Below are 20,618 nucleotides of genomic sequence, written 5' to 3' on the forward strand. Positions count from 1 at the left end.
ATTTTATAAAATATCTAAAAATGTGAGTACCGGTATAAGAAAAAAATGGTGCTAACGATGCCACCTAGTTTTGAGCGTGGCCGTCCAGACGATCCTGTTGTTCGCTAGCCTAGCTACGTTGTTACCTGGAAACTACTGTAGTGCCTATTGTGTATAGTTAGAGTGTAGAGAAGTAGGCGTTCAACAAAAGGAACGACTGCATTAGCACCATGGTGACCAAAATGTCAATTCATTCTCCAGCGTCTGCCCGTATACCTGTTTTTGTATCGTCGTAAACGTTTGGTATCTATAATGGCCGCACAATGCTAGTGCCATCGCCAGCCACAAATAGCCACGGTAGCTTCAACGAAAGTGGCCCTCGCTTACGATAACTGAGCCTTTTCAGCTGTTCGACTTCGCTTTCTATTCAATGAGACCTCATACGGCCCGACATGACCGCCGAAGCAGTAATAATATGACAATAACATCGACACCCGCGGCTACAATGAGGATAACATTAACCTATACGATCGGAGCGTAATCGAAACGATTGTATTGTGACGCGCGACAAAACGCATCATCATAAGCATCACGATTACCAGCGTCAACATTGCTATCATCAGCATATGGATACCTTTCTACACGTTCGCTATAACTGTACATAATAGATAGATGGATATAGCGATAAAGGCCGTTGTCCATTGCTGCGTCTATGAGCTTGGTTACCGAAAAGCATCGCGTCTCTACGCGTCACTCTAGACACACAGCCTGACAGAATAGATTATGGGTCACATAGCACCATATTATAGCACAACAGCCGCACGGACGCACGCATGCATATAGCGGAAAACGCCGCGTCGCAGAAAACAACGCTAGACCTATCTAAATAGAACTATTATATATAGTGAAAGAGACAAGGGACTGGCGGCGTCTGCGCTGGTGTCGTGGACCTGTGAGGTTCGGGCGCGGAGACATTGCGATTACAGAGGCAGTGGCAGTCGGCGTCATGACTTGATACAAAGCTCCGACATTTAAAACTTGGTCCCAGTTGAGTCCCGCGAAAATCGAATGGGAACTCCTATAATGTCCTGGGTAATGTTAACAAAGTGCTTATTTGTATGAATGTACGTTCGCTACGTTTAGCGACAAGCCAAGACATGTGAGCCACGGGTTTCGAGGTAGGATAAATGGCCAGCTATAGAAGTTAAGTAGCGATGGCAAAATAGTACGGCTGCCGTCAACGTACTACTACATCGCTCGACAAAGCGTTATCGAATATGATAAATGCCACGATAGATGGACACAGTAAACAAAGCTAGACAGAACGAGCTTCTTGCGTCGCTTTTGTTAAAATTCGATCGTGGCAACGACTAATCTATTGGAGATTTGATAGAAGATGATCGGAATTAAAGAAGAATCCAGTCGTGAGGCTTACTTGAGCGTCGTGTAACTGACGAAACGCGATATGATCTTTGTTAATTTTGACAGCTTTTATGTTTGTAGTGTTTAACTAACGGAGTAAAGCGGTAATCAGATGAGCAGACACGTTGGTGATGCTAACTTATCGATGTCTGTTGACTTCCGATACTTGTACTTCAGTTCACTTCTAGGGTCAACTAATAACTATAATGGACGGTTCGCAGCGTGTTCCAAAACCGGTATGTTTACTGTGAAAAATGCGGGTTTATTATAGCAAAGTAGAAACATTTCTGTTTACCATGTACTTCTGTGTAATAAATAAAACGAAGCAGAATCGTGATTCTTTCTGGATTGTAAAAGTGCAAGTCTCGCTTTGAACAAATTACATGAAATAATATAAACGTCAAGAATCGAACGAAGGCAGCTCTGCCAAACTCAGCCGGAGGAGGGAACAGCGCGCCTCTGATTATCCCCCCCCCACACCCACCCAGAAATCGGTGATCGCAGAAAGGCAGAACAACTTTAGGCGGTGCAATGCGATAGTGAAAAATGTGGTTCGCGCCGTATAGCTGGTTCATAACCTTGTTTGTCCGACGTCTATACAAATACATACAGAGCACCAGTAATCCGGATATTGTCAACTGGCTACGCTAATCTGTACGCGGCAAAAAGAGGATTAAAGGGCCTCGATCTATTTTTTCTATTTGCTTTGAATATTCAAGGTGCGCTTTTTGCAAGGTGCTAAATAGGTGCGCTTTTTGTCGTTGTGCAAATAAAATTTTTACAATACAAATAAGAGGTTTACCTAGGAGTGCCTCGGATGATATGTGTATATTATCATTTTTAATGACGGCCATTACGGGTGACGTTGTTCGATCCACTAGATCGATGTAGAGTCATTACTATTTTAGGGCAATTATTACTCGGCCTGTTGACGACTTCTTGGTCTAATTGGCAACGGGGAATACTCGAATATCCTGCTGCGATGTCCTAAACTTTTCTATGTCTTCCGCACGTACGTACGTACGTACGAACGAACCCATAAGACTGCAAGAAAATTAAAACCTTTCATTACGTCGAAATGTACGTGGTCCAGCGTGCTTTTTTTTTTTTTTTTTTATAATTTTAGTCTGCGTCACGATTAGCATATATATTCCTAAATGTTTTAGTTAGGGCCCCATCTAAATAGACCAAAATCAGTAGACTCTAGCCAGTGTGAAAAACGAAAGGACGCTCTTTGCCAGGCTGCAGTTTACCAGTCGCTTCGATTAGGGTATGGTCATTGGGTTACTAATGGAATATATGTTCATACGCCGTACAAGAATATCCTCCGTTCTGTTGTTACATTATTAACGACGTGCAAAAATAACTAGTGACTAATGATAGCCATGTAACCCACATCTACAGATCTGCCAATCTTTCTATCATGCTTTTAAGACAATCTATAGCTCTTCAATCAGAAGACATGAATTTTTCGATGCATCTCCTTCAAATTAGGCTTGTAAATAAGATAAATAGTGTTTTTTTTTTTTTTTTTTTCATTACGTAATGCAAACTCCACCATCATATTGTTATTGCATTTCGAAACATTGCTAGGAGTGGGAATTAATGTCACCAAATCATCGTTAAAGTGTAGACGCGTCCGCTTTGACATTGAAGCTTCTGTGGCAATGGTGCCTGTTGCTATCGTGCTTTTACCGTTACTGCTATCATCGGGTCGGCCATTGTTTTACCCTACGCCAAATAGCCATTTGTATCGAACGAATACTCTTATTTCATCCATAGTAGATGCAGACATGCAGCAGGGATAACAAGTACGGAACAGATCATAGTTTTCTCTGGATAGTTCACCATCAACGGACGCGGCTGGCGGAGACATCGACTGATATAAGGCTCATAGTATGATACCGTGAAAAGAGTATTACTTGCATTTCAAACCAGCTTCTGCTGAAGCTCCTACGAGACAAACCAGGCACCTAGACAGAGTATCACAAACAGGTATAGGGCAACGCTGGGCACATTATTTATTACGGATACGAGCCTACACGCATAAGTAGCACGCACGGACATAATAACAACATGTTGGTGTGCCCGTGCGTGCTACGTTCGTTTCGTTTCAGGACGGAGAGCTGCTGTCCCGAAAAGGTGATGCACCTCTTCTGCTAGGGCCTTAGCAATGATTTGGGGACGTCACCACAGCGATGGTATCACAACCAAAAACAATGGCGACAAAAATCAGAAACAATTTATTGCCTACGTCGTCTGATTATAGCCGGCGCGTTTGTGGTTCTTCCGCGTAGCAATGCGATCGTAATTACGATGATGACGGCGCTACTTGTGTCGAAGTTAATAGTGTTCGGCCTATTGAAAACATATCGTATCGGTATCACTAGATGATAATATTTTATAACTGTTTTTTTTTTGGTGCGCTTCAATATTCTAGCTAAGGACAAGACTGGGGTGGAAAGAATATCTGGAAACAGCACAAACTGCTTAGGGGAGGGAATGGAGCGTTGCGTAGACGTTACGTAATTGCGGCTATATGATGTGGACCGAGATTTACTGTGTGATTGATAGCTAGCGAGAAGAAACACCCCAATAGAATACCCCTTCCATCATCCTAAAGCGGACAAGCTCCTATAAATTTGATTCAGTCCGGCTGACTCTTAACTAGTGTCTATGCAGAAGAATACCGGCGTTTTTAGTTGGCGCTTCGAAGACGTGGCGATTTTTTTTGCCGCTCGAAGATGAACGGATCACAGCGGTGATTGGTCCATTCAGAAATCCCATGAAAGCCGGCGATGAGACAGGCGATTTCTATTTGTCGCTGATTGTAAGATACACATTATTTCTGCTCTACAGTTAAGTGGCTATTTCAAAAGACGGTTACGTTTCAGTTAAACGAGCATTGCCTGTGCATCTGAAAGAGGGTTATTGAGAACGGCCGCTTCGTAACTCTATTTCATATTCAATCAAATACCGAAATTGGCATCAATCATGAGCCCGATCTGCTCCGTTCCGATCTAACCATCTCTGTCTGAGTTGTATTTCTTTATTCAGTTCAGCTTCCGAATTCGAAGCCCAAATGGCTAAAAGGGTCCTGTGCAGCTTTTTCGGCGTACTCCTTGCGTTTATATTTCATTTTTATATATCAATGGATTTCAACTGAATACTGATTTTGTGCACAAAACCAGAAAAACGTTGATAATACGTAATCAGTCAACGACGTAATATTTAGTTTGTCATTTCATACAGATAATTCGAACGCTTGATAGTTCTCCATTTTATATGATCAATGGATAGCGGTGCTTAGAGATGCTGAAGAAACAAGAAACGAGGGCTCTATTTGATAAGTGTCGTTTGCACAATCAGAGTTAGAACCGGCTGCCCTGGTAAAAATATATAGAAATTCCCTTCCACTTGATGGTCAGGATGTGACTGTTATGAAGTTTGCCTCCATGACGACCATCAACGGCCAATAATTCCAGTGTTAGAATATTTCACAACGCAACAGCTCTCATCGCATGCTTAGTTTAGCGCAATTTTTTAGTTCGCATCGTGTTTAGGCTCATCGACTCCAAGGATATATTATAACAATGGGGTGTTATAGGGTGTAGTTAATAGAAAAAAAGTATTTTTCGGTACCAAAAGTGAATGCCCTTTTATTATTTTGAAAACGTAGTTCCCAACGACACTAGCGCTCTCGTTGTAGCCTCATAAGTGCACCCCATATAATTAACGTTTTTTTAGAGCAATGAACAACACAGCTCTGCCAGTTGTTTGACTACGTCGTTTGTCGAATGTCTCTCTGGGTACGCTCTTTTTCGATCACTGACGAAGGACCTGCACAGGCAGCAAGAAGACAGTGGCGTAGATGAGCATATTCGGAGCCTTGAATAACATCAAAGATGGGATTCTCATAAACTGATGGCAGCAAATGATTCAGATAAACTAAATTATTTACTACGGCGCACCTACTGCACTTATTTATTAGCGGAGGGTGGCGTATTGCTCATCTGTTGACGGATAAAAAGAAAAAAAAAACGTTGTTGTCGACGAAGCAATATGGGTATATTGATTATCGTGCTGAAGGACGATCCGATTGAGTTTTTTTTTTTCGTTGTTTCGGTCTTGTGTACGGATGCAGCCTGTTTTGGCCCGCTGTGTAAATGCTTCAGTGAAGCCAATCCAATGAAGGTGCTAACAGAGTTTTCTCCCGATGATGTCAGCGTTTTTATAAGCAAACGTAGAAGTTAACAAGGTTAAGTAATATATGATTTAATTAAATAACGAAAAAATTCATTATGAAATTTCGCTCCGCGTAACAATGGAGGCGCACAGTAAACTCGTCACTTTTTTCGTCATTTTTTTTAAAAGATATTTTTTGTTTTTGGTTTCCACCTTCCGGCGCAAGGCAGTCTCACGACTAAAAGGCAAATTTATCAAGCGGGTACATGTAATATAAGTGGAATGAAAAAAAAATCAATGTGTCTTAGGCTATTTAGCATCAACGCTAATTTATTAAAAGTTTTAGGTGTGCGACGTAATACGTTTGCGGGCCTTCCAGCTGGGGGGTCAGATGTAGTGAAATCAACGTGCTAACAACGAGGCGACATGTTTGATAGCAGCTTGTCCCTGTAGTGGCGTAGCCTGACCTTCTTTCGAATATCTTTTTTTTTTATAGTGAACCGAGTGAATACGTGTGCTTTTTAAAGGTCGATCAGAAAAATGTATCTAAAGCATTGAATCAGTCGGCAACAACACATGCAGCAGGTTGCCGACAAATTTTCCCGTTCGTTGCAGTTGCTCGTCGTGTTTTCGATCGAGCAGCCCCGACTGGCAATTTCATTTATAAAGGCGTACTATGTACAGTTAAGTGCTGGCTACGAAGCTTGGGAGGCCTATTGTGGCCATCAGGTTATGCGTTGTCGAATCTGATGTTAGCCAATGCACTAGTGCTAACTAGTCGAGACGGCGCCTACCGCGGCTTCGCCATCCAAGCACAAGAGCGTTAGGAAAGCTGCCGTCCTGAATAGGTGATGCACCTCTTCTGCTAGGGCCTTGTGACTAGTACGATAGGCGCTCACGCTTATCACACGTCCGCATTTCGTCATTACGTATCCTCGACGTCGCCTATCTCGTCGTCAAGCTCGGAAATTGACAACCGCAGAGCATAGCATAGCATGCTTGTCGGTCCCTTGTGAGTGGTGCCAAGGCCGGCGGCACGACCACTTCAGAGCAGGTAAGCCGGCTCGTTTCTGGCCACATCGCGGTAACCTGAACGAGGAAGAGAATTATGGAGCGGTGAATTCATTCTCAAGGTGGGGGAGCCTCAAATCGTACGAAGACAGGCAACCGACAACCGCATCACTTCTCAAGTGAGGCAGCTACAGGAGGGAAAAGCGGACCAAACAGAGCGCAGACATAGGCTATCGTAAAGGAGCAGCGGTGAAGCTGCTTCAAGGTAAAGTACTGAGGTGTTGATTATGATGGTGATGACGATGGCGATGATGCTGGATATAGTACTGCATAAAGAAGCGATAGTGTAAAAATACTACGAATCGGAACCTTATTTCTTTTGTTTTGGATGTGCGTGTGACGACTCCGGTATCTCTGGGTGATCGCCGGCTAACTAAATTCAAATGAATTCCGAACTTTACGATCTTTGAGACAAAGTCGGACAGGGAGTTGGCCATAGATGCGCTCACGCGCACAAGCGCTGATAAAACGAGCGCATCTTGCAGATGTATAGCCGTCCGTCTAGGGGTCCGTCTAAATAGAAAGTCAATAAAAAGGAAAGCTCAAAAATCAAGACAACGATAACCAAAGCAGCAGTGGCATCGCTCAACAGCGAAGTACGTTAGAAGAGACGAAGCAGTCGTTTTGAGGGAACTTAGAACGGATAAAATGAGAACTCGATGAAGTCGATGCTCGAATCACCAAAACCAAATGACCTAACACTTTTATTTAGTGTGCAATGAGAATAAAATACATAAGAAGTGATCGAATAACCTAAGTCGCGTCTAAAATTGGTCATCACCAAATGCATAGAGGATGCTGACGAAGGTTGACGAAGATAGAAGGTAGACATCGCTTAATCTGTTTTGCTCGTGAAGAACTATAGCACGCTAAGAAATTATTCAAAAATATTAAACGCGACCGTTATAAGAGGTGGCACAAGTTGATTCCTGCCAAATCACTGAAAGCAATATTGTAAACACCTCAGCTTAGTAATACTATAATATACGCTTCTCATAAACGAAGCTCCGAATGGGAATATGTCATGAGCAAGGTAAACAAGTCTCAGCACGATATGTTATATTGAATGACCCTATCGACGGTGTGAAGTTTATCAAGAAGTTTGCATGAACAACGCTGTCGCTGCTGCGAGAGCTTTCTATATCTCAGAGCGTCGACTTGAGGCCCCATCACGGCTGGCAGCCCTCAAAGTTAGAAAAAGCGTTCGGCAAACATTTGCTATTGAGTCGGCTGTAGGGCGTTTGGCTAGCTTTACAATGAGATTTCCGTTCCTCTAACAACCATCTCTGAAGCGTGTTTTGCCTTGAAAAGTTTGCGAAGATGGACAGTAAGACAACGTTGCGCCTGTCAGCACGATAACGTGCGTTCAGACGGAAGACAAATTACTGCTGATGAGTGACTATCGCCAAATTATAGGATGGTGTCAATAAAACAAATCGTATTTAAAGTAGATAGATTTAAATGTGATTTGTGTTAAGATAATCTAGGCGTAAAAAAAACCTTGTTTACCTGTTTATTCTGAGATCAGTGCAGCTATACAAAACTGTTTTGTAGCCTATACAAGACTAGCCGGTAATATTTCGTGATTATTTTCCTACTTGTGCCGACGAAGACGATGTCCGGACGATGATCCTCACTCAATGAACCTGTCAGTTGCTTCGATTACAGCCTTAACTCACGACCTAAATTGCATAGAAGGCATCTGCAAGAGTTACCTTTTTGAGCTCACGACTAATGACTGCATGTAAAGCGATTTTAGAGTCTAAGAATCGAAAAATATCAAAGGCCGTCAAAGTTAGAATGCGATTATGTAGGACTGAGCTTATGTGGCAACTCAGTCATTAATACATAGGCGGCAGCTGATCCCGGAACCAGAATCTAGAGACTTTCCCCGGCTTTTTTGTGTTGAATTTTTCCAGAAGATATCCTGCGCTCTTTTGGTGAAGCAATTTCATTTTTCTAATCCATCAGCTTATTGTGGAGAGTTGCCTATCTTCGGCTGAGAAGGCTGAAACCGAATGTTTGATTGCCGTCTTTGCGGTTAAAAGGGTCGCGCCTATATAGGCGGTAGTTTAGGGCGACTATCAGCAGTAATATACTGAGATATCTGCAAAGAGAGACTGGTTTGCTCAAAGTACGTATGACGGACCCTGCAGCTTCTGGAATACGCACTCGAGGTTTGACCATACAATGGCATGGCCAACTGTGAACCGATGCCCTGCTATGTCTACGCGTCATGATAATCCAGAGCATGTCCATAAGCCACGGCACCGGTTCCGAGTCAGTTACAACGAATCGATATTTATGGCGCGATCTGTCTTAATAATGATTTTGACACGTTTCGCTTTAGCTGTAAGCTTGCTGTGTCAAAAAAGCCTGATGGTAATTGAACTCCGTAATTGACACAGGTCGAGTGAGTAGTCTGACCCGATCCCGGTGCCTTTTGATCTTCATATATGATACAAGTTATTCGAGGCACTGAATATGTTCAGTGATTCTCTTGATGCTCGGAAAACGAATGTAGCGCTGACAAACCATGGCGTGTGTGATGTCTTCAGCTGATCGAACTCTACATATGAAACAGCTACGGCGCTCCATTTGAAGGTGTAATTGTTCACGTTGAAAATTAAAGAAGAAGCCAAATTAACCAAGTTTGCTTCTCTTCTGAATTGCGACATTATCTAAGGTATATCTAATCTAATCTCAACACGTGATGATCTTTCGCCCGCTACGAGTTAAGCACTTTCATTTTGATGCGCACCAAGCCCGCGCAATTTTTAGAAATGTGCATTGCCATGTTCTGCGCTCGTTGTGCATTCCCTGGTCTAATATATATATATATATATATATATATATATGCACAATATAGATACTATTGTTGTACATGTATACGTGCGCCAGCTCGCCTGTAGTTCGCTTTTCGACTTCTGCGCTTCATCGACCCGGTGAAATCGTCGTGTGGGGTCGATGCTCTATATCGATCTATCCTTCCAATTGGGTGGTCTACCCACTTCGGTCGCAGCGACATTGAATCCTTGAGTCTGTCTTGTTGTCTACTTTAGTGTTACTGAACGTTCACATCGAACAGCAAATGTCTAAATTCGAAAGCTGATCCTCCTAATACCCTCAAAAAACAACTCTGAACGATGGCAGTAGCTAACTGTTTGTATATACATCTACAGACAAAATATTGTCACTAATAGCTAACGAGATCTACTTAAGTCGAACTAACACACCCCCTTCTTCCGCCCGCTTTTGCTAAATGGCCTATTACGACAAAACTTAGTATTTGTCTTGTTCTATTTCCCGACTTCATTTGTTCTGCCTAGAACAGGAAACCTTCGACCGTCAGTTAGTGCCCGTCAACTAAGCCTTCAAAATAAACATTTTTTGGTTTATATTTTAAATTGCTTGCGATGAGTGCCCCCCCCCCATAATCGAACGAAATGCTTTCGTCTGGTTCTAAACTCAAGCCGTTCGTAAGTTTAGTAGGTAAACACACCATTACCACATTATCGCGAATACTGATCAATCTAGCCGTCTAGAGGGCTGACTTATGAGAAATGACCTCGTCACAAACAGCCCTTAGTGCAAATAGCGCAGATTGAATAGTAAGCAGAAGTACTGCGAGAAAATCATTCCGCAAAACAGTGACCTGTTGAAAATGATGCTACACACAATGTGCTAGCTTTCATGTTAATTGCCAAAAGCTCTATTCGAGCTTTGCGTTTGTCTGAAGAGCTTGGTAGCGTTGGAAATCGTCTGCTTGCATTCATCTTAAAGGCGCGTATCTTTTTATTTGTATAGAACTCTTAATAATTCGATTCAAAGTTAGGGTGTTCAGTGCCTTAGACTAAAGCAATTTAATTAACCTACATGCAAATTATTCCAGCATCAATCTGTGAATGGCCACTATCGTTTCACTTGACTGTTCATTATACCACTGAACGAGGGTGTCATAACATAATTTTCTGCTTGAATTAATTGCATCGTTAATGCGAAGTATCAAAGATAGTTGGATTGTTTTTTTTTGAAGCGATCTTCTCATCATCGTTATTGTGAGCCTCAACGAACGCAAAACAACGTCTATATTTTAATTTTCCGGCCGCTGATAGCTCAGCGGATAGTTTTAGTTAGCAGTTAGCAACGGAATTAGTGATTCATTGAATCGTGGCCATGGTCGTGCCATCTTCAGCACCACATCACTTCTGTGAGTTTTCCAGAACTTCTGAATAGTCAGAAACAGTAATAGCGACCGCAACAGCTAAGCAGCTACTGCAATAACGCCAGCGCCGTCAGTAGCAGGAGTCATCAACGTCCGCACGATCCGTCGTCAATTGTCACCCTCAAAATCTTTAACGAAACATTGCTACTGTCGCGGCAGCGACTACTAGTATTTATCCTCCCTGTTCTCCCCCTGGATATATTCTTCTTCGTTGTTTTTTTCCGTTTTTATCAACGTGCCGCTGCTACTCATAGTTATCGACTCTTAGCTGTGGACCTGGCCCTGTTACTATCGTCCTTTCCGACGGGTTTGGGGCAAAGTAACGCAACTGCGCACTTCGAGCTGTGTTACGCTGTTACTTCTGCTGCCTACCGTGAAGCTGATAACAAGAAAATAGGATTCACTTTAGTTCTTGTTTTCGTGCTGTGGTGGCGCGACTACCGTCAAACACCTGATCACGGCGCGGCTCCGCAACGTCAGCGAATCAGTCGGCGGCGGCCCGCGTCTCCCCAGTTAGGGCGTACTAACCCCGCTACTAAAAAAGAATAGCCGGTCTGGTTTTTCTCTGGTATTCTTTCACGACAATCGATGCCTTTGGCGATAAAGGCAAGACGATTTTTCGATTAAAACAAACGCCGACAGCGACAACTATGACGATGACTAACCCTCTACAGACTATCGTGCCAAAAACAGCACCAGCAATAATAAACAAGTCGGCAAGCCGTAGCAATAAGAGTAGGACAAAATGACCGGGGGGGGGGGGGGGTAAGTGTCGCAGACTAGAGCTCAGTAGTTATGGCGATGAGTAAAAACAGCTCACAAGAACGTCAGGCGCCACAGTTTTTTGAAACTTCGGTATTTTTGCGGTCAGAGGCTCCAAGGAGAGAATCCGAGGAGCTGAAGCAGTTATGAATCGCAGTCGAATGGTTTCGCTGTCACACTGAATATCAGACCTTACTCTTTGCCGTTGAAGAGTGAGGAGGTATTTGATGGTGGCACCAGAAGGGTTTCGACGTAGACAAAAGTCACTTCTGCGGACAAAAAGTTGTATTCGTATTTTTTTGATGTTTTTGTTTTGTGTTAGCTGTTAGTAGTCAACGGGTTTACCCGTTCGTCATTTTGATGGGATCGATATGCAGGGGGAGTAGGCCTCCGGTCAAATTCTTACATCCCGTTCGCAAGCACCGTCCTTATATCCCAAATAGGTTATAACAGTTTTTTCGAGCCTAGTGTTAACAATACTGTGAAATTATCGGACCTGCTATATCCTAGAACACTAAATCTGCTATCACTATCCATGTGTGTTTTGAGCACTCTCTTACAGACTAAGTTGTTTTTGCTAACTTCAACTCGTATTTAACCCAATATTTAGAACTATTTTGCTTGAGTTATTTCTCTGGATATGTGTGTAGTACTTTAAAACGAGAAGCGTTTTCCCAGCAAAGAGTTGATGAAGCGAAAATTGTCAGCCGACTTTAAACACCAGTTAAAGCTTTCATTCAGAATGTTGGCCCTTTGTACATTCGTCTACGTTATCAAAAAAGATCTGTACTTTATTTTTATGAAATTAATTAAAACGGAAATAATGTCTAAAATAAAATAAATGTGGTGGCTTATTCTTCTTTACGGAAGCTATGAACAAGGAACTCATTTTGCATCAGTCATTAAGATTCCAGTATATACAGAACATGGAAAAGGTAAAAAAGTCTGGAGGTAGTTAGAGAAGGACCCCTTCTAATAGGGAGAAAAAATCTTATAGAACTTTAGTAGTCGGTGACTGTGAAGCTCATCATCGACAGTACTCTCCCATTTGTTCACAAATGGACGGCATCATCTGAGTACCGCTATGTTGGTTTTCTGTAGCACGAATATTTCTCGTTATTCTGCCCTTTTGCATTGCCTGCCAGAAGCGGTGTTGTCCTGCGATAGCCACAAATGATATTCGCTGTTGAAAACAGTTCAAATGCTGCTGAATCATGAATCAGCTATTCTCCATGAAGGTCCTGGTAACAGGTAATGGTTAATTTAACGACATTCGTCAGCTAAATTCTGCCCATCAAGAACGTCGCTTTACTTAGGCTTGGCTACGTAAAGGTTGTCTGTACTCCCCACAACAAGCAGCGCCAACCCAAAAGACAATCAATAGGAATCAGTGATGAAATAATGCTAGAAGACGTCGAAATTTCGACTGATCATAAATAAATTCGGTAAATTCAGTTACTAGAAATAGATTTCTTTTTCAAAAAATAGGGAATTCTGGAATGAGCAACGACTACGGGTGAATCGAACAACTTCAGAAATCTTAGCAAAAACGTCTATAGAAGAAAGAAACCCAATGTGTCGCCTTGGTGGACCCTCAAAGTAGTTATACCTTCCTATAGGGAAGCATTTTATATAGTATATCATTCGTCTCGCGAACAACAGACGGGCGCCACGCGTCTGCAAATACCGCCTTGCCATACGGTATACTTTTACCCTGTTATTCAGATAAATGATTCTATACGATTGATTACCTGTGTTCTGCTTCTTTCCGCTGTGTTCACTTACCGCGCAAGCGAGACCAGAGCATCATAGCCCCTGTTCGCATCGTTTCCGTTCTAAAAATCGCTGTTCTGTTTCTCGTTCGACGAACCATATCTCATTCGAATTGTAATAAAGGGCCAGATAGTTAAAAGGGTAGTGTTTAAGTTACTAACTAGCTGGTTGAGACCAAATGGTGACACGATGCAGATGGCAATGCCATCCCTTGTCTCTGTGCAGGCTCTAATGCTTTTGAAAAGCTTCGGTCATCCTCACCTGTAGTAATTCGTGAATAGTGGTTGTAATAGTAGTTTTCTGGATTGTCAACGTAATAAGAATGGAAAAATACCAGTGCGGGTAGAAAAAAAAATTAGAAATAGAGACAAAAGATTGTATAGCAGTGGTGAATCAGATTAAAGAAAATCTCGTAGAAATAAAAAAATATCTAAAAGTAATACAAAAAATCAGACAACAAAAAGAGTATGCTATTATTTAGTGTGTATATGCATGTGTGCTTGTATGTGTGTGTGTGTGCGTGTGTGTGTGTGTGTGTGTGTGTATATATGTATGTATCTGTATATCGAAATGTATGCCTGAACTCGCCTATAGAATACAGTGCTTAATAACTCTCCATCCTGAGTACGATTATGGGGATGAGATCACCGCTTTGCTACGCGGCAGAATAACTGTTCGCTTGGCATAGTATTAGTACACTGGCGTATCACATTGTCGTGAACGAGCTCAATTCGAGAGTGCCACTGCCATCAGGATAACGACTGATAAGCACCGTGATCGGGGCTGTATTCGTGTAGTTTGTGCGTATTTGATGTTGAGACCGGAGATAGCGTATTTGATAGAGAAAACTATTAGAAAAAGAAAAATTTACAGTGGGCCAAACGTCTTTAAAACGTGCAGCTGACCCAGGCAGATGAGGTTTACGTTTTGTCATATTCATACATTTGAGCGATTGGAACATGCATTAGTACATCGCCGATCCTACTATCGAAAAACTACTTTTTTTTTCTCTGTGCACAACGCAGGCACCACTGGCCATTACTAGTAAATCATCCGAATGCTACTATTTGCCGAGCATTTTCACTGTTCAAGTATCATAGTTTAATATCCCTAATACTTCAGTAAATAGCTGTGACATAATGTAAACATTGTATGCGAAGCACGCTGGCATCTAGAGACAGGAAAACATGTCTGCTTTGCCCGTTCGCGGCTGAAAAGGGGACGACTCGCTTCTACCGTAACCGCGATTTATCAGTGTTCGTAACAACGTACCGATTAAAAGGTTCTTTGTTCTCTCCGAGATGACGCCGTGGTAATGCGCATATGTAGCCGTCGTTTTTATCTTCATGTCTTTGAGCTTTGCGTCTTCGTTACAGCATGCGGCAGTGCGCGAATCATGTCATGCCGTTTTCAATAGAAAAAGCATTCCCTGGACCAAAGCAGAACGTTTGTTTCCCGCTCCAACATGTTAGAAAGATACGACTCATATTTTAGAACCCTAGGACATCGGTTAACCAGAAAATAGTTGATCTAAATATCATTACGACTCATTTTAGCCGTCGTGACGGTGTTTGTTATTGGTACTTACGCGTGATTATGTGACCGCGAGTTACATTATATTGCGGAAACGCAAAACACATTACATAAGTCTGTTCATTTTATAAGCAGATATTAATTAACTTCGCAGCTTGGGTCATTATCTCTCGTTGTTCTGTTGAGTCCTGATGCAAATCGGGTCCACGTTACAATCTGGCTAGTGCGGACTATGGGCGCCGTGTTTTCATAGAAGCCTTCCGACAGTATCATGCGCGCGCATGTTTAAATGTAATTTCTTACTTATCTATCCACAAGTGGTTCTAACTGTACGCAATTCAAAGGAGGCCTATAGAAGAAAACGTTTAACCTCCAAGTTAGGGCGATGAAGTTAGCGATGACAACGATGGCGGCGTTGAAACTACTCGAAGACAGCTAATTGTATGAGTTTGGCAAAGGAATTCAGGGTTAAGGTAGACATTCTCGAGCTAGCAACTGGCCTAATTAAGTTCGAGGTTGTTAAGAAATATTATAATTAAGCATTGTATTTAGCAGCTACAGAAGCGCCAACCGTGTGTAGTAATTATCGAAAATTAGACATAATTTTATCTTTAGTTTGCCTAAGCTGGCGTAGTGCTTAATTACCCAATGCTAATTAAGTGTTCGATTCTGCTTTCATAGCAAAGATGAAATCCATCAAATGGAATGCTCGTCATTGCTCAATCTAACCCCTGACCTTTACAATGTTAACCCGAGTCTAAGTGACAGACTTCCTTGTGTATTCCGCCGATGCTGCCCCCTGTTCATGCATTTTGAACTTAGCGCGGCGATAGGAAATGTTTATTGCAAAACACCCAGAAGCCACACTCGTGTTTAAGGCATCTATGTGTAACGTGCCAAAATTTAACTAAAAAAAAAAAAGAACTTTTCAAAGCTAACTATTGTCGCTAGTTGTTTCCGGAACGATCTGGAGCAATGCAGTGACAGGCGTAGCGGCGCGACATGGAGAACGGCATATTTCTGAATTTAGCTGGAAACAATCTGTTATTGATTAGCTGGTGTGAAGTGACAGGTATTATTTACGCATTCAAGAGAACCATGTTGATATTCGTAAAATCATAGGTTTTGTCGAGCATTGGGGAAGGGTAGTCACAAAAAAAAGTATGCTTTTTTCACGGTAAAATTCTTCTCGGAAACTTATCGTTGTTTACCATGTCCACGACAGGTACCTGTCAACAAATAGCCCTCGAGCTTGCCGCAGATGAGGATTACGGTGCTTATAACGGCCTTCAACATAACAGTTAATTATTATGCGATCAACAGGCACCCGTGTAACGAGCATGTAAGCTAAACCATTATGTATATGTAAACTAGCCAATATTGTGCCTAATTTACATGTTGAGTTAAGTCAAATATTTTCGTTACCATTATAATTATCACATCTAACGAATGGCACCCTTCCAAACACGAACCATTAACTATTCGTTACGAATAACAACGACCACAGAATTAACGAAATATGAATATGTAAGGTACCATCTTTCCTTCCTTTTAGCGCTAGTAGCGTTTTTCAAAAACCGTTTTCTCCCTCTCTCATAGTTTTCTTCTTTTCCACATGAATAAATCCGTAAGTAAAGCTTCCGTTGGAGCTCAATGGTACTAACATTATTATCATTTTTCCATGCGGCAAACAATAAAAAAGAATGGTGGTGGAAAGGGAAGGGAAGGGAAGGGAAGGTAGCGTAGCGCTTACGGTGATGATTCCCAAGGCGGGTCGCCCCTATTGCACAATATGATGATACGTCGCATGAAGAAAAATAAATAGACTCTCACGATAAAAAGAGAAGAACGATGGTGATAGTACTTCGGAGCTCAGAGTTGTATCAAACGAGTGTAGCTACAGGGGTGGCTGTAATAGCGTTAGCAGCAATATTCACTTTTGAGCGGACCACCATGACGTCGGTGTGATTAACAGAGATAACGTCAAACGCACAGACATCACAGGCAGCACGGCTCGGAAACGCAACGAACGCTGGCAAACATAGCGCTATTCAATAGCATGGCAATAGCAAAATGAAAGTATTAATAGAAGTAATCGTCGGCCGTTACAACATTGTGATGAAATTACAAGCAGACAAAGTGACCGGCCGCGTACCATCATAACCTCCCAATCGGCGGCACGATTTAATACAATCCATATGGCGTAATCTTTTATTCAATTTCTTTTTTCTGAATACTTTTATATCCACGTGAACGATTGACACTATGGTATAAATACTGCAAGTATCCAATATATGATATCCTTTGCTAGAAGGGACAATAAATATCCCCTGTTGCGTTGTCCCTATGCGTGACATGAATCCTTGATGTGGTGGAGAATTGTTGGCTAGTAGTAGAGACATAATGTATGTACTTTGGCAAATCTGAGGTTCCTATGGCACCTGCTATGGAGAACGGATATGGGAAAAATACGTATATTGTTGTTTCGATATAGTATAAACTAGTTGCTGCGCATACGATATAAGGAGTCAACAACTTTAGCTTTATTAGATGCATACCCCGGGCCGTTGCCGGGGTATGTATTTAGTAAAGCTGAGGGTTAGGGTATGTATCTACTGCACAGTGAGTATTTATACAGGAAGAGACGTCTTCTACCTGCACTATTTATAACCTGCACGCTTATCATGTGCGTACGCATCGTCTGTTCTATATTACCTTTCATGGGATATATGAAAAAGCTAGTAGTAGCAAGAGGCGGTGCAGTAAAAAAAAAAAAGGTGGTCCTTGCAGGAATCCGCCACGTAACAGTTATTATTAAAAGAAATCTATATGCTGCATCTACGTGTCGCTCGTGCCTCAGTCACGTAAATAGCAACGTCGGTCGGTCGGTCGGTCGGTCGGTCGGCCGTCAATATAAAACTTCTATCTGGTAACGACACCGTTCGGCAATGTCACGGGTATGCGAGGCTGTTTCTACCACTAAAGCGGGCAGATGGACATGATACGGAATAATTACTGGCCAGAGGTGAATAACCCGAAAAAAAGATTTTTTAGATCGATGCAGCATAAATCCTATATATATATATATATATCGCTACCATGTAATGTTAATTTTTCACGCGATTCACGTTACCCGCTATAACACAATGATGACCATGCGTGTGTATATGTTATTAGCGTGATATTATGCAATGGCCAGCCGCGATAGAACGTCTCTTCGTGCACCGAAGCTCCCATATGAAACAATATGCAGAGATGTCCCAGATCGATCAGGGTCGCCGCGACGGAAAGCCGGACTGATCAGCGTCTAGCTGGTCAAGGGATGCGAAGTGATGCATTCCGCAGGCCGTAAAGAAGATGGGGAGATGAAAAAATCGGGCAATAGCGGCCCATTATCAACTATTATCATATAAGTAGTGTGCTACGATACTACGAAGAACTGCAGATTATAAGCTACCGGTTCCAGTGTGCCGAACTTTCGCTTTCCGTCTAGGGGATCGCATGCACGACGCCATCTATGGGATGTCATACATTTTCGAAGACAACATCGAACAACAACAATATGTCTATGGCTGAACTGATTTTACTTATAGTTGATTTAAGAATAACCTGCCGTACCATGTTCGAGTGAGCATAGAGACTTAGCCTATAGCAGTTCATTAATTTAGAGAAAATAACTGCGAATCTATATATGACAAAAAAAAAAAAGAGCAACTTCAAAACATGACTAGCTATGTTGTGTGATTGAGAGTGACAAACTGCGGAGCAAACTAAAAGGTGAAACATTTCTACAATGGTTGATTACAGATGTATGCACAGCACTCCTTATGTACCTGTATTTCGGTGCCTCAGTGAGAGCTACGATATTTATATGCGAATGGGTGGTCTCATTACTGAGCGAACTGAGACTGACGATGAGGCGAAATTGAAGATTAACAACAGGGCTTAGCGGGACTCATCTTGTTACATCGAGAGGGGAAATTTTTGTTTCGCTAAAATTGTGCGTTTGCTTGAGACAGTCCTATTATGGTGTGTCATACAGGACAGAAACGATAGATTAGAGAGGAATTTTAGATCCAACCTATCAACCAGCTCTAGGCGCGCTCTAAGCCAATTTTTACATGACTAAAGTTACAGATACAGATGAAAATGAATGCTTCTTCAAAAAGTGTATCTAAATGCACAACGAGTATTTTTTTTTGTGACGACAGAGACGCTTCTGACGCATATTTTTATTTGATGCGATTAATATTTGCGTACGGCTACGGTTGAATTCGAGGCATAAACTACTGAGAAGTGATTTTCAGTTTTTTTTACATAAATTCGCGAATGTTTTTTTCTCAATAGAAATCGATAATAAAACAATATAAACACATGTGGACTTAATGCAGTTTGCCCAAGGCAAGTTAGTGGATTCAAACATTTGCTTGGTAATAGGCCAAAATAGTGTAGTTTTAGCTTCTTCCTTGGATTCTTCAAAGGCTACATAATGACCGATTATAATATAGCTTTTAGCTAACCAGAGGAGCTTATAGGTTTGGGGGCGGTATATCTGAAAAGGTTCGGCAATAGTTACTCTTTGGTCATATTTCTTAAAAATTATAACAATAATGCAAAAACCTACCTGAGCTGATATACATTACCCTTCACAATTGTAAGACCTGAAGATTCTCTTGGAACACTGCTTAAAAGTCTCTGTTTTGAAAGCTATTTATTTCCCTATTTATAACAAAATAGCTATCGGGTCCTCCGATGCTTGCAAAAGTTAGTATTCAAAAACAGGGACTTCTTTTAATATTAAGGAATGGCTATTTGGAATAACGAAATGATAAAGCCAGAGCACCAGGCATGCAGTAAAATAAAAATAATAACTATAGGCTATTTGTTAGGTATCGGTTAATCTTGTATCAAACGTTTTAGTCTATATATATATAACTCCCTAGCACTAGAGACTCGTTACTCCTTATTCGTGCTATAATAGTATTTGTCGATGAAAACTGCTGTATACGGCGGCACATAATGAAGTACTTTCAGATCTAATGTTCTCCTTCGGTTTGCCCCATTTGCGATTACGCAGCGTCTTACTCTTGCCGGTGCTTGCGCGTCACGGCAGGAACAAACGTTTGGTTGTTCTTTTTCCATTATTTTGCGCCAAGGCTTAGCGGTAAGTACGACTGTTGTTATTTCACTGAAGTAATTATGATTGGGGATGTTGTTGTGTTAGTATGATAGAGCGCGTGGATCTCTTACCTGATAGTGGCAATGGCTGTGAAGATCATCATGGAAGAGCGTTGCTGACGACAACAATGATGAGAGAAATTAACAATACTGATGACACGATTGCGGCCGGACAAAAAGCACCGCTAGAATCGAGCGATGCGACGGATTTCACATTCATGGTGTCCGCAATGCTAGCAAAAGCTAGAAAGATTAGCCCCTTTTGAGCTGGAACGTTCACATCGCTAAAACGAGCATAACGTTAGTATTGCCCAGGGCTGAATGACCCTAATGAGGGCAACAACTGCAGGCCGGATCAAAGTAATCATCATTGTATTTCGTTTCAGCAATCACCATAGCAGCTGTTAGACAAGTAGTATATAACAAGTAGGTTACGTAATGATAGAACATTATTTATATTTACTATACTTATTACTATATCTTCATCACC

General features: G+C 41.8%; 1 protein-coding gene and 1 long non-coding RNA gene across 2 annotated transcripts in view; one reads left to right on the forward strand and one right to left on the reverse strand.

Annotated features, from left to right (window-relative positions):
• LOC111263410 (uncharacterized) overlaps positions 1 to 16,183 on the reverse strand; it is a 48,683-nt gene extending 32,500 nt beyond the window's left edge. The window contains exon 1 of the mRNA XM_086969593.1: positions 15,006 to 16,183. Within this exon, the coding sequence (XP_086825719.1) occupies positions 15,006 to 15,057 (52 nt within the window). The 5' untranslated portion in view covers positions 15,058 to 16,183. The remainder of the gene's footprint in view (positions 1 to 15,005) is intronic.
• A 17-nt stretch (positions 16,184 to 16,200) lies between these two features.
• LOC147753077 (uncharacterized) lies at positions 16,201 to 19,325 on the forward strand. The gene is made up of 2 exons (XR_015312296.1): positions 16,201 to 17,975; positions 18,128 to 19,325. It is a non-coding gene; the product is annotated as an uncharacterized LOC147753077 (long non-coding RNA).
• Positions 19,326 to 20,618: the final 1,293 nt, after the last annotated feature.

This window comes from Varroa jacobsoni, unplaced genomic scaffold, assembly GCF_002532875.2.
Source record: "Varroa jacobsoni isolate VJ856 unplaced genomic scaffold, vjacob_1.0 scaffold_763, whole genome shotgun sequence".
NCBI lineage: Eukaryota > Metazoa > Arthropoda > Arachnida > Mesostigmata > Varroidae > Varroa > Varroa jacobsoni.